General features: G+C 45.2%; 1 protein-coding gene across 1 annotated transcript; it reads right to left on the reverse strand.

Annotated features, from left to right (window-relative positions):
- Window positions 1-4,104: 4,104 nt before the first annotated feature.
- LOC111963047 (interleukin-17A-like) lies at window positions 4,105-5,255 on the reverse strand. Its single transcript, XM_023986267.2, has 3 exons — window positions 5,205-5,255; window positions 4,683-4,858; window positions 4,105-4,446 (listed from the first exon to the last, which is right to left on the reverse strand). The coding sequence occupies exons 1-3, from the start codon at window positions 5,253-5,255 to the stop codon at window positions 4,215-4,217; spliced, it is 459 nt and encodes a 152-aa protein (XP_023842035.1). The 3' UTR covers window positions 4,105-4,214.
- Between the last annotated feature and the right edge of the window lie 9,143 nt (window positions 5,256-14,398).

The following is a 14,398-nucleotide window of genomic DNA, read 5'->3' on the forward strand; positions in this document are numbered from 1 at the left end:
GCCAGCTGCGCAACGTCATCTCCTCCCAAGGAGCCACCATCAGTAGGCACGAGGAACTGCTTCATGGCCTTATGGAGGGGGTCCAAACGTTGACTGAACGCCATGACCGGGCAGTGGCCATTTTGCTGGAGCAATTCCGCGGGTTGTCTGGGAGGCAGCCTACCATGGTGGTAACCCCGCAGCCCCTCAGTAACTCAGCTGTTAGCAGCGCCGTCTCATCGATCACTCCACCTTCTCGGGAGCCACGCTTACCTCCCCCGGAACATTTCAATGGAGAGCCGAGAAKCTTTCGGGCGTTTCTAGCTCAGTGTGCCCTCATCTTCGAGCCCTCCTCCTTCCCCTTGGATCGCTCCAAGATAGCCTACCTCATCACACATCCGGGATGGCTCTCTCCTGGGCTACTGTGGTGAACAACTGCCGGTCATATGCGTTAGCCTGGAGTGGTTTGTGGGAGAGATGAAGAAGGTTTTTGATGCACCGTTCTCCGGGAGAGAAGTTGCCCGGAAGCTAATCCAGCTTCGGCAGGACTCCCGCAGTGTGGCAGACTATGCAGTGGATTTCCGCACGTTGGCAGCGGAGAGTGCTTGGAACCAGGAAGCGCTGTTTGATATGGTCCTACACGGCGTCTCGGAGGAGGTCAAGGACGAGCTTGCTGCTCGGGAGTTACCTACGGATCTCGAATCCCTCATCGCTTTGAACATCCGAATCGATTGGCGATTACGAGAACGACAGAGGGAGAGGAAATTCGATTTCGCTCGCACGTCCAGGGATTCCACCTTGCCTTCGAGTCATCCCGGAAGTTCCCAACTTCCCGACATCCCCCGAGAGTAGCCGAAGATGGCTGAGTCACCGCTTCTGCTAGGCAGAGTTGGGCTGTCGCCAGGGGAACTGGCAATACAGGATCAACACGAAGAGTTGTCTGTATTGCGGGACTCTTGGTCACACCGGTAGGAGCGAGTATTCTGGTGGGCCATATGGAGAACTTTTCTGCTTCCCTTGCTCGCACCCCTTTTCATGCCATTCTGCTGTGGGGAAACCAGGCTAAATCTCTTCGGGTCCTCATAGACTCTGGGGCCGATGAGAGCTTTTAGGATGCTACCCTGGCTTACAAGCTGAACATCCCCACTCAGCCCCTCTCCATTCCCATTGATGTTAGAGCYCTGTACGGGCGCTCTATAGGCCGGGTCACTCATAATAACACTCCCATCAACCTATTGGTGTCAGGGAATCACAGGGAGACTATTCAATTTCTGCTTATTAAGTCTCCTCAGATTCCCGTGGTTTTGGGATTCTCCTGGCTCCAGCGACACAATCCCCTCATCAGCTGGTCTACTGGTGCCATCATGGGCTGGAGTCCGTTCTGCCACACCCATTGTCTGAAGTCAGCGCAACCTGTCCGCCATTCCCGCGGAATACCAGGACCTTCGGGAAGTGTTCAACAAGGCCCCGGCCACTTCGCTTCCGCTGCACCGACCATATGACTGCAGGATTGACCGTCTCCCTAGCACCACTCTGCCCCGGGGACGACTGTACTCACTGTCGGGACAGGAGACCAAGGCTATGGAGACCTACATTGGGGACTCCCTAGCTGCAGGATTTATCTGTCCTTCGTCCTCTCCCGCCAGCGCAGAAGGACAAGACCCTGTGCCCATGCATCCCGGTCCGGAAGGCACAGCATTACGAGCCGAACCCCGGGGGGGGGGTCCAGATAACCTGATGTTTGTGGCTGACGTGGTCCGCTCCAGGGCCCACTCCTCCAGACTGGCCTGGCACCTGGGCTCCCGTCGGACCCTGGCTCTTGTGCGACAACGCTTTTGGTGGTCTACCATGGTCCCTGACGTCTCCGCATTGGTTGCCGCTTCCACAGTTTGTGCACAAAACAAGACTCCTCAACAAGCCCTGGCTGGTCTGTTCCAACCTATGCCTGTCCCTCACCATCCCTGGTCTCATATCTCCCTGGACTTTGTCACGGGTCTTCCCCCATCTGATGGCAACACGGCCATCTTGACGGTGGTAGATCGGTTTTCCAAAGCAGCCCACTTCATTCCTCTCCCCAAACTACCCTCTGCCAAAGAGACGGCCCAGCTTATGTTGCAGCACGTCTTCCGGATCCATGGACTACCAGTCGACATGGTCTCTGACCGGGGCCCTCAGTTCTCGTCCCGGTTCTGGAAGGTGTTCTGCACCCTCATTGGGTCGTCGGCCAGCCTGTCCTCCGGGTTCCACCCCCAGTCCAACAGCCAGTCAGAGCGAGCCAACCAGGACATAGAGACTACTATGTGCTGTGTYGTCTCCGCCAACCCCACCACCTGGAGCCAGCAGCTGGTGTGTGTCGAATACGCCCGCAACACCCTTCCCTGCTCTGCCACCAGTCTATCTCCCTTTGAGTGTTCCCTGGGGTATCAGCCCCCGCTCTTCCCTGAGCAGGAAGAAGAGGTCGGCATACCTTCTGCCCAGATGTTTGTCTGCCACTGTCATCATACCTGGAGGAGAGCCCGGTCAGCCCCCCTCAAGACCACATCCAGGTTTCGACGACAAGCGGATCGCCACCGGTCCCCGGCTCCCCGGTATCATCTCGGGCAGCGGGTATGGCTGTCCACCCGGGATCTACCCCTCCGGGTGGAATCCCGCAAACTCTCCCCCCGGTTTATCGGCCCGTTTCCCATCTCCAAAATCATTAGCCCCTCTGCTGTTCATTTTCTGTTGCCCCAGACCCTTCATATAAATCCTACCTTTCATGTGTCCAGAGTTAAATCCACGTCTCACGGCCCTTTGTCTCCTGTTTTTCCCTTGCTCCTGTCTTGTCTATAGTTCCTATTTTCCCAGTTTTTACCTTTCTGCCTGCCCTGAGCCTGCCTGCCATCCTGTACCTTTGCCTGCCTGTGTTCGATTTAATAAACTTTTGTTACTTCGACACCATCTGCACCTGGGGTCTTACCTTTAAACGTGATAGTTCTTGAGAGAACGTATGTTTTATGGCTTTTCAACCTCTGCCATATCATGGATTCAGAGCTATCTATCTGATAGAACTCAGATGATTTTCTTTAATGGAAGCTTCGTTAATGTCAAACATTTAAAGTGTGGTGTACCGCAGGGCAGCTCTCTAGGCCCTCTACTCTTTTTTATTTTTTACCAATGACCTACCACCGGCATTAAACAAAGCATGTGTGTRCATGTATGCTGATGATTCATTCAACCATATCAGCAACCACAGCTAATGAAGTCACTGAAACCCTTTATAAAGAGTTGTCTGTTTTGGAATGGGTGGCCAGTAATAAACTGGTCCTGAACATCAAGAGCATTGTATTTGGTACAAATCATTCCCTAAGTTTTAGACCTCAGCTGAATCTGGTGTGGTTATTGAACGAGTTCAGGAGACTAAATTACTTGGTGTTACCTTAGATTCTAAACTGGCATAGTCAAAACATATAGATTCAATGGTTGTAAAGATGGAGAGAGGTCTGTCCGTAATAAAGAGATGCTCTGCTTTTTTGACACCACACTCCACAAAGAAAGTCCTGCAGGCTCTAGTTTTATCTTATCTTGATTATTGTCCAGGTATATGGTCAAATGCTACAAAGAAGGACCTAGTAAAGCTGCAGCTGTCCCAGTACAGAGCGGCACTTGTTGCTCTTCATTGTAATATGAGGGCTATTATTAATACTATGCATGCCAGTCTCTTTTGGCCAAGAGTTGAGGAAAGACTGATTGCGTTACTTCTGGTTTTTATAAGAAACATTAATGTGTTCGAAATTCCAAATTGTTTGCATAATAAACTTACACACAGCACTGGTTACAATGATGACATACTGTAATCATGTGGTTGAAATTCCACCCTCAAAGCAACATAGATTTTTGGTTGCGATGGAGACGTGAATAAAATCCAGTGTATTTTCCATGTAGATTCCACAATACAATACTATTATAGTATATTATAAACATATATATGGTTCAAAAAGTGTAAGACAAGTGGGGTTTTAAAATGCTTTTATTGCTCAAGTGGAAAACATTTATAAATACATAACATTTTAATGGTGATATTTTTCTTGAATTCTACTCAATTATTCACAGTCAATTCTTCTGGCTTTGTGGGATCAACAAATATTGGACTTCCTTGGAAGCTTTAAATTAAAATACATTAAATAACATTTTGATTGAATTAAATTAATAGCCAAACAAAGAAAGACCATAGATATACTGTTCTGCAGACTACATCAAGAGGTTCTTGCCCAGGCACAGGTGCACCCCACGGCCACGGACAGGAAGGAGACGATGTAGCACTTCCTAGTGGCTGACATATGGAGCACCAGGACCTGCTGGTAGATAGGTACAGAGTTCTGCTGGTAGCCCGCGGCCTGGCTGCTGTTGGTGGGGTAGACACAGTACATAGAGCTGCACTTGGCTTCCCAAATGGTCGGAGGAATACGGTTCTCCACTGTAATGGGTCTGGAGATGGAACAGAAAGAGAGGAAAACCACTTAAGCAATAAATCAACAACAAATATTTAAACAGTAAAACTTACTAAATACTGTTTTAAGGGATAGTTTTCACAGGCTTTCCTTAGATCTTGAAATTAACATTTTAAGGCGGTCGAATAACTCCTCCCGAGGTCAGCATTTGTGAAAACTATCCCTTTAAGAACAGTATCGAATACTTTAGTGTATGTGTTGCTGTAAACTTACTTCCAGGTCCAGGGGGACAGGGAGCGTGTGTTGATGTTCCCGTTTCCCTCTGATTCCTCTGAAGGAGTCTTGTAGTAGTCTGAAGGAATGGTCAGTGTGTCCTCACACCTCTTCTTCTCCCCCACCTTCCCTTTGGCCATAGTCAGGCCCAGCAGCATAGACACACAACACACAACCTGAGGATGGGAAGAGATGGAAATACAAGTAAATATTACAAGTTATGTAACAAATTAATAGTGCTGAAACTTAAGCAGAAACAGACCGGATAATCAAAAACCATGGGACAGAAACTATTCTACTTGCATTTTCATCAATTAAATGAATATATTTGTCCAAATCGGATGTGATGCTGCACTGTACTAATGAATACATGAGGCAAACATTTTTTTTTTAAATCAACCAGCACGTCAGAAGTATATGGCAACAAAAGTATGGCAAATGAATCAATTGTTACATATGATGTTCAGTATAACAAAAAACCTTAGTAGTTGCTTTCTCATAGATGCTGTCTATTTTACTCACCAGGTATTTCAACGCATTGTTTTTGAGCTCCATCTCTGATGTCTTCCACATCCTTCTGTCTCCCGGAGTGGTGTATTTATATTATTGTCTTGAGTGGAAGAACTGCAAGTACTATTGATTAGAAAAGTGATAAAAATTAGATATTATCTTTGACCTGCATATCGGTGGTAGACCATTGGAAACAACGGGAGATTCTGCAGATCTAAGTTAGTTGGCCTTATCTAATCTACTACCGACGTCTTTGGGTGTGGAAACACCATAGAAAAGGGTGTTAAAGGGCATTTCCGCTACTTTTCAACCTCATATTCATTATCTCCAGCACCATACCAGTGTCTACATATGTGAAAATGGCGCGTTTATATGATCTGTGTTTAAAAAGTTTATAAAAAATGCTTCTCTGTAACCAGTGGCGACCGGTCGTCAATTTGTGGGAGGGGGGCTTGCCTGTTTTGCATGTTATTTTGGCATTAACACATGTCACATATAAGTTTGAAAACAATGTAYAAAAATATATATAMCTTTTTTTTTGTTGCCGAATATATATATTTAATTGAGTTAATAAAGCCGCATACAAACATGGTCTCTTTTTTGTTTTCTTAAGGCATCTCCAAAATACAGGTGTTTCAGCCTAGATCAGTGCTTTCTGTGGTGGTGGGGCAAGACAGCAGAAAATACGGAGCGTTGCGCCGTGATTAGCTCAGTGCTCTGTCACTCATGGGGACACCACATCACTGCCAAGACTAATAGGCTGACCACACCGCTCGCGTCGCGTGCGTGAGCATTGCAAAAAAAATGTAGAAATCTAGGTTATTCAATTATTGCACCCACACTGCTCGCGCGCGTCAACGAGCGTCTACGTTTGTGTAACGATTCTCGTCTGGTGAAGGAGAAGAGGACCAAAATGCAGCGTGGTAAGTGTTCGTCATAATTTAATTGAAAACTGAACACTACACAAAATAACAACGAGGAGAAAACGAAACAGTTCTGCAAGGTGAACAGACACTACACAGAAAATAAACACCCACCACCAAAATGGGGAAAACAGGCTACCTGAGTATGATTCTCAATCAGAGACAACGATCGACAGCTGCCTCTGATTGAGAACCATACCAGGCCAAACACATAAATATAACAACATAGAAAAAAGAACATAGACTACCCACCCCAACTCACGCCCTGACCAACCTAACACAAAGACATAAAAAAGGAACTAAGGTCAGAACGTGACAGTTTGCCAAGGGCTAAAATAGAACTCCTTTCTATTTCTGACGCAGATCGCACTGCAAGTCCTGTCTCTCCCATCTCCTCATTGGTTTATAGAAGCAGGTACCCACGGGCCATCTCCTCATTGGTTATACCCACGTGGGTGATTGAAAGACGAACTGTGATGCCGGTCGGTGTAGTAATACTATGAACGTTTAGATGCCAATCACCATATAAGTTCAAAGATGAAAAAGCCTGGAAGGAGGAAAGATGACTAGAAACGATTCGGTTGACCGTTTTATGTGTGGATTAATTGTCGGAGTAGAGGACCTTGTGTATTTCAGGTAAAATAACAACTCAATGTTTATATCCCAGGACAAATTAGCTAGCAACAGCAAGCTAGCTAAATAGGACAAATTAGCTAGCAAGTGCAAGCTAACTAGCTAAATTTCCATAAATGTTTCATGCTTTTTGACCTGTTCCCAAATTAATGTAATTGGTTCAGAGTTTGTTTTGATATTTTAACCTGCGTGTCGAGATCGCGTTTGGTGTAGGGGGACAAACTAAATGTATGCACGATGGCGCCCGTGCGCAGTCGGTTTGGGTTCCGTGTAAGTGTAGACATCAAAAGATGTAGCCCTTGGGTGCTGCCATAGAGTTACATTAGAAGTGCCCATCCAAGAAGGCTCAAGGTCATTGGCCACAGATAAAATGACATCAAATCACGTTATATCGACAGTAGCTTTGATTGGACTGACATGTCAACGTCATACTTTCAAAATCTTACCTAGCAGTCATCATCATGAATCAAGTCGACAATCTACTGGCAAATCCTTTTTAATCCTTGCCATATGAAGAGAAATAATGAAGAGAAATTATAGAAAAAATGTGTTGGTGCTCATCAGCCATTGGACGTAAACATTACACAGCAAGGTGGAAATGACAAATTCAACAACGAGTGGTTTGGAAGGAATCAGTGACAGTGGCTGTGTGGTCCCAAATCTGGGATTAAGGGGCTCTTTACCAAATTTAAAATGATAAACAACAACATAGACATTGGCCATGCTGTCAATGAGGCATGATTTGTGCCACGCTCAAAACGACTGTTAACTCGGAACTGCGAAAACTTGACTTCAGTGAGTTCAAGACAACTGGGAAGTTGGAAAATAAACGAGCTCCGACTGGGAAAATACATTTTGAACGGTCATCCAACTCGGACTTGTAAATCCGTCCCCTTTCTGGAGCTATGACCAATGACGTCATCAAGATTCGACTTTGTTGATCTCCAAGTTCACAGTTGTTTTGAAAGCACATAAATCCAGATTATGCCAGACTTTGATGACAAAATTTTCCCATGAAGGACCGTCGCGCCACCTTCCTGTTCAAGTGAACACAACACAACAAGGTGAGTCTAAAAATGTATTGTAAGCTACTGCATAAATGATGTAATATGCCAGTGAGGTATGTATACTGTAGCTAAGAAAGTAATACTAAGTGTATGTTGTGTAGTAAGATGTTAGTAGCCCATGTGCCTCGAATAATTTGGTTTATTTACCCCTCTTAATTTTGCCAACTGTTCTGACTTGGTGGTGCACATCTAACCTGTTTTAGAGAAATGTAATCATTGGATATTGTAAGAGCTTTCATTGTCTGCTTATTCCCCTTTTATTAATGGCTAGTCTCTCAAAGCACTTCATGATGACAGAGGTGAGTGCTACAGGACGGTAGTCATTTAGTTCAGTTATCTTTGCCTTCTTGTGTACAGGAACAATGGTGACCATCTGGAAGCATGTATGGACAGCACACTGGGATAAGGAGTGATTGAATATGTCCGTAAACACACCAGCCAGCTGGTGTGCGCATGCTCTGAGGACGCGGCTGGGGATATCGTCTGGGCCAGCAGCCTTGCGAGGGTTTACACGTTTAAATGTTTTACTCACATCGGCCACGGAGAAAGAGGGGGGGGTGGGGGGGGGAGGCGTGCGACGTTGGCACTGTAGCCAGTCCACGTTAGCGGGCCGCTGTATGGCACTGCATTATCCTCAAAGGTGTTTAGTTTGTCTGGAAGCGTGACGTCGGTGTCCGTGACGTGGCTGGTTTTATTTTTGTAGTCCGTGATTTCCTGTAGACCCTGTCACATACGTCTCGTGTCTGAGCCGTTGAATTGCGACTCCACTTTGTCCCTGTACTGGCATTTTGCTTGTTTGATTGCCTTGCACTTTTTTATAAACTCACTCACCGAGTCAGCGTATAGATCGATGTTGTTCTCTGAGGCTGACCGGAACATATCCCAGTCCGCATGATCAAAACAATCATGAAGCGTGGATTCCTGTTGCTCAGACCAGCGTTGAATGGTTCTTGTCACTGGTACATCCTGTTTGAGTTTCTGCCTATAAGACGGTAGAATCAAGATGGCATCGTGGTTCGATTTGCCGAAGGGAGGGTGGGGGAGGGAGGGCTTTGTATGCATCGCGTAAATTAGAGGAGCAGTGATTCTTAGAAGGGATGACTAGATTATATTATCTCTTGTGAGGCTCTGTTTGCTTCTCCTAGTGCATCGTTCTTGATTGCTGGTCCTGGGGACCTACAGTTTGTGCATGGTTTAGTTACAGCTCAGGGCCCAGTTTCACGATAGCGGTGGAATTTAGGTTTAGGAGTGTTTTAACAATGCATCTTTCCTACAATGGCCGAAGATGTAACATGCGTTTCCCAAAGCACCACACAGAGATGACAGTTGCTAAGTGCATCATTGCAGCATGTCTCGAAACTGATAGGATCGAAAGAAAGTCAGATCGAAAGAAAGTTCTCAATTTAAATGTTACCTTAACATTAGCATTATTTCACAATATTGATTATGGATCAGTTCCTATTACCACCTACAGCTGCAAATATTGAGGGCGCTTATTCTAATGCGTACCTAATAAAATGTACTAAGTGACCATTAGGCTACACATTACACATCATTAAATATATTGAGACAAATTACAGACAGTAGCCTACAAGTAGGGAAATAGAACTCAATTGATTGAACATGAAATGTATTTCGATAGGACTGAAATAGGCCTATAGCCTACTATATTTATATTTTAACGCAGTCATCTCGGTTTTCACTTCATTCATGCTTGTTTGTATCAATTGCAAAGACATTGGCAACTGTATTTATAGTACATTTTGTTCTGAAGTTATCAGCTGTCACAGAGAGCTGGATAAACCATGTGATTCTATGATTAGCAGAGATCTTCTATGTATAAAGTGACACGGGAGGGCAAAAAAGCATCTAACGATGCACTGTTCTATGAGTGGTCTGAGGCAGGCAGTAAATTTAGAGTGTTTTCAAGTGAAATATTAATAGCAATGGTTTTGGGAGATTAAATGATGCTCTTATGAAGTTTCTAACTATGAACTTAGCCTTAAAATGCTTTTGGGGAACCGGGCCCATCTCAGCAAAAAACACACCTGATTCAACTAGTGAACTCATCATCAAGATCTTGTTAAGGTAAATCGTGTACTATTGCTGGGCTGGAACGTAAACCTGCACACACAGCGGTTATAGTACTATGGATAGTACTATGGATGGTCGTTCCTGTAGACAGTTGCATGCATCTATCCTCTTATCTCAGTGATCAACCACATAGGTTGAAAAGATCATATCAGAGAAGCAACGGTTGTGTGATACTCCTACCTCCTCCTCCTACCCGGTTGTTGTCTAGTCATTCCCTTACACGCTAGGCTATGAACTACAAAACAGCTTTGCTATCTATCTCTCCATCTAGACGAAACTCTGTTCTAGATAGATGCCTCCAATGATATGGTTTCCCCATGTGCTCTCTACCACTCAACCACTGCACGACATCACACAGATGAGTGAGAGGCTGACTGCATCCAGCCACTGTCCTATTTTAGAACAGGCTACATCTACCACCACCCACATAAGAGAACGAGAGCGAGAGCAAGAGATGGAGAGAGAGCTCTTACGGGTACTCTACTATACAGTACTTTCCTTTATGGACTTCACCAACTTCCTGTGCCTTTCCTGCTGATCCTGCCTCTTCCTGTGATGCCACCTTGTCACCCTGTGTGATGTGGTTCCTAGCGTCCCCTGTTGAGGTCTCTGTCAGAAGGTGTCGAGGTGTCATTCTGAGTCTGCTGCAGTGACTGGTTAGAGTCTTGCGTGTTGCTCAGGGCCTGTACGGCTTGGAAGCGTATCAGCACTTCTGTGACCCCATTTTGTCTGGAGAGAGGATGTGTGCATGTCGATAAATAAAATGCGGCTTATTTATCTGCTACACATGAGACAACAAAACACAACAAATAAAATAAACATTTTATTTGGAGTGCGGAGTGCAATAGAGATAGCCTAATCTGTGGATCTGTAGGGGCGGTATGCGAATTAGAGTGGATCTAGGGTGTCTGGGATGATGGTGTTGATGTGAGCCATGACCAGCCTTTCAAAGCATTTCAATGGCTATTTGATGTGAGTGCTACGGGGCGTTAGTCATTTAGTCAAGTTTCCTTGGCTTCTTGGGCACAGGGACTATGGTGGTCTGCTTGAAACATGTAGGTATTACAAACAGGGCCAGGGATAGGTTGAAAATGTCAGTGAAGACACTTGCTAGTTGGTCAGCGAATGCTCTGAGTATGCGTCCTGTTATTCCGTCGAGCCCCCCGGCCTTGCGAATGTTAACCTGTTTAAAGGTCTTACTCATATCGAGCGAAATCACACAGTAGTCCGGAACAGCTGATTCTCTCATGCATGGTTCAGTGTTGCTTGCCTCGAAGCAAGCATAGAAGGCAGTTAGCTTGTCTGGTACAGTAGGCTCGTGTCACTGCGTAGCTCGCAGCTGGGTTTCCCTTTTGTAATCCATGATAGTTTGCAAGCCCTGACACACCCGTTGATCGTCAAAGCCGGGGTGGTAGGATTGGATCTTAGTACTGATTTGCCTGTTTGATGGTTCATCAGAGGTTGTAGCAGCATTTCTTATAAGCGTCCGGATTAGCATCCCGCTCTTTGAAAGCGGCAGTTCTAGTCTTTAGCTCAGTGAGGATGCTCACTGCCCTATCCCATCTGGGCAAGCGGAATACCTATGTAAGGATGCTGTTCATTGACTATAGCTCAGCCTTCAACACAATAGTACTGTACCCTCCAAGCTCATCCTTAAGCTCGGGCCCTGGGTCTGAACTTGAATGTAGGAAACAACACCTCCACTATGCTGACCCTCAACACAGGGGCCCCACAACGGTGCATGCTCAGCCCCCTCCTGTACTCCCTGTTCACCCTTGACTGTATGGCCATGCACACCTCCAACTCAATCATCAAGGTTGCAGATGACACAACAGTAGTAGGCCTGATTATCAACAATGACAAGACAGCCTACAGGCAGGAAGTGAGGGCCCTGGAGGAGTGGTGCCAGGAAAACAACCTCTCCATTAATGTCAACAAAACGAAGGAGCTGATCGTGGACTTCAAGAGACAACAGATAGAGCACTCCCCTATTCACATAGACGGGACCGCAGTGGAGAAGGTGAAAAGCTTCAAGTTCCTCGGCGTACACATCACTGACAATCTGAAATGGTCCACCCACACAGACAGTATGGTGAAGAAGGCGCAACAGCACCTCTTCAACCTCAGGAGGCTGAAGAAATTTGGCTTGGCCCCTAAGACCCTCACAAACTTTTACAGATGTACAACTGAGAGCATCCTATCGGGCTGTATCAGCACCTGGTACAGCAACTGCAGCGCCCAACGCATCACCAGGGGCACAGTGCCTGCCCTCCAGGAAATCTACAGCACCCGATGTCACAGGAAGTCCAAAAGTATTATCAAGGGCATCAACCACCCGAGCCAGGGCCTGTTCACCCCGGTATCATCCAGAAGGTGAGGTCCGTACTGGTCTATCAAAGCTGGGACCGAGAGACTGAAAAACAGCTTCTATGTCAAGTCTATCAGACTGTTAAATAGCCATCACTAGCCGGCTACCACCCGATTACTCAACCCTGCACCTTAGAGGCTACTGCCCTATGTAAATAGACATGGAATCACTGGGCACTTTAAATGGAAAACAATTAATTTTAACATACTGTTTACTCATTTCATATGTGTATACTGTACTCTACTGTATTTCAGTCAATGCCACTCAGACATTGCTCGTCCTAATATTTATACATTTCTGAATTTCATTCTTTTACTTTTAGATTTGTGTGTATTGTTGTGAATTGTTAGATACTACTGCACTTTTGGAGCTAGGAACACAAGCATTTTGCTATACCCACAATAACATCTGCTAAATATGTGTATGTGACCAATAAAATGTGCTTTTATTAGATTTTTGTAATCCATGGCTTCTGGTTGGGGTACGTACGGTCACTGTGGTGATGACATTGTTGATGCACTTATTAATGAAGCCGGTAACTGATGTGGTAAACTCCTCAATGTTATTGGATGAATCCCAGAACATAGTCCAGTCTGTGCTGGTGAAACAGTTCTGTAGCTTAGTATTCGCTTCATCGGACCACATCCGATGAACTTCCTTTTTGAGTTTTTGCTTGTAATCAGGAAGCAGGAGGATAGAGTTAGAGGCCTTGCATGRGTTTCTGCGTGTGGAGTAAAGGTGATCTAGAGTTTTTTCGCCTCCAGTTGCACTGGTGACATGCTGGTAAAAATGAGGCAAAACTGATTTCAGTTTCCCTGCATTAAAATCACAAGAAACACTGCATCTGTATGCGTATAGTCTTGTTTGCTTATGGCCATATACAGCTAGTTGAGTGTGGTCTTAGCGCTAGCACCGGTTTGTGGTGGTAAATAGACAGCTACGAAAAATATAGATGAAAACAGTATGGTCTACAGCTTATCATGAGCTATTCTAACGCAGGCGATCAAAAACTTGAGACTTCCTTAACATTAGAGATTGTGCACCTGCTGTTGTTAACAAAGAGACACACCCCTCCTCCCTTTGTCTTATCCCAGTCTGCCATTTGGTCTTGACGATGCATAGAGAAACCAGTGAGACTACACTACCGTTCAAAAGTATGGGATCACTTAGAAATTATCTGGTTTTCGAAAGAAAAGCAAATGATTTGTCCATTAAAATAACATCAACTTGATCAGAAATATAGTGTAGACATTGTTAATGTTGTAAATGACTATTGTACCTGGAAACAGCTGATTTTTTATGGAATATCTACAGAGGCCCATTATCAGGAGCCATCACGCCTGTGTTCCGATGGCACATTGTTTTAGCTAATCCAAGTTTATCATTTTATAAGGCTAATTGATCATTAGAAAACCTTTTTGCAATTATTTTAGCACAGCTGAAAACTGTTGTTCTGATTAAAGAAGCAATAAAACTGGCCTTCTTTAGACTAGTCCAGTATCTGGACCATTAGCATTTGTGGGTTCGATTACAGGCTCAAAATGCCAGAAACAAAGAACTTTCTTACTCGTCAGTCTATTCTTGTTCTGGGAAATGAAGGCTATTCCATGCGAGAAATTGCCAAGAAACTGAAGATCTCGTACAACCCCTGTCACACCCTGATCAGTTTCACCTGTCCTTGTTATTCTCTCCACCCCCTCCAGGTGTCGCTTGTTATCCCTGGTGTAGCTTGTTATCCCTGGTGTATATATCCCTATGTTTCCTGTCTCTCTGTGCCAGTTCGTGGTGTATGTTCCAAGTCAACCAGTGTTCATGCTTTTTTCGATTCTATTTTACTAGTCCTCCCGGTTTTGATATTACAGTTTTTCAGGTCCCTTTGATATGATATTCTTGAACAACGCTCATCCAGTTTGTTTTCCAGTAACTGCACATTTGCCAACAGAACGGAGGTTAATGGCGTCTATTTGTTTGATGACGTAGTCTCGGCAGGATGCCATTTTGCCTGCCTCTTTTGTTGTTGCCGCTACTTCCTCTTTTAAGTCCCGGGCATTAGGGCCTGGTCTGGAGTAAGCAGAACATCCAGAGCTGCCAACTCGTTGAAGTAGAAATTCTCATCCAAAT

The sequence above is a fragment of the Salvelinus sp. IW2-2015 genome, linkage group LG4q.2 (assembly GCF_002910315.2).
Source record: "Salvelinus sp. IW2-2015 linkage group LG4q.2, ASM291031v2, whole genome shotgun sequence".
In the NCBI taxonomy this organism is placed as follows: Eukaryota; Metazoa; Chordata; class Actinopteri; order Salmoniformes; family Salmonidae; genus Salvelinus; species Salvelinus sp. IW2-2015.

Excerpts from the sequence above, each read along its gene's own strand:
- LOC111963047 (XM_023986267.2), bottom strand. The coding sequence starts at position 5,255 with ATGTGGAAGACATCAGAGATGGAGCTCAAAAACAATGCGTTGAAATAC. Across the intron at positions 4,859-5,204 it reads ACAATGCGTTGAAATACCTG|GTTGTGTGTTGTGTGTCTAT; the intron begins GTGAGTAAAATA and ends TCCCATCCTCAG. Across the intron at positions 4,447-4,682 it reads CTGTCCCCCTGGACCTGGAA|ACCCATTACAGTGGAGAACC; the intron begins GTAAGTTTACAG and ends TTCCATCTCCAG.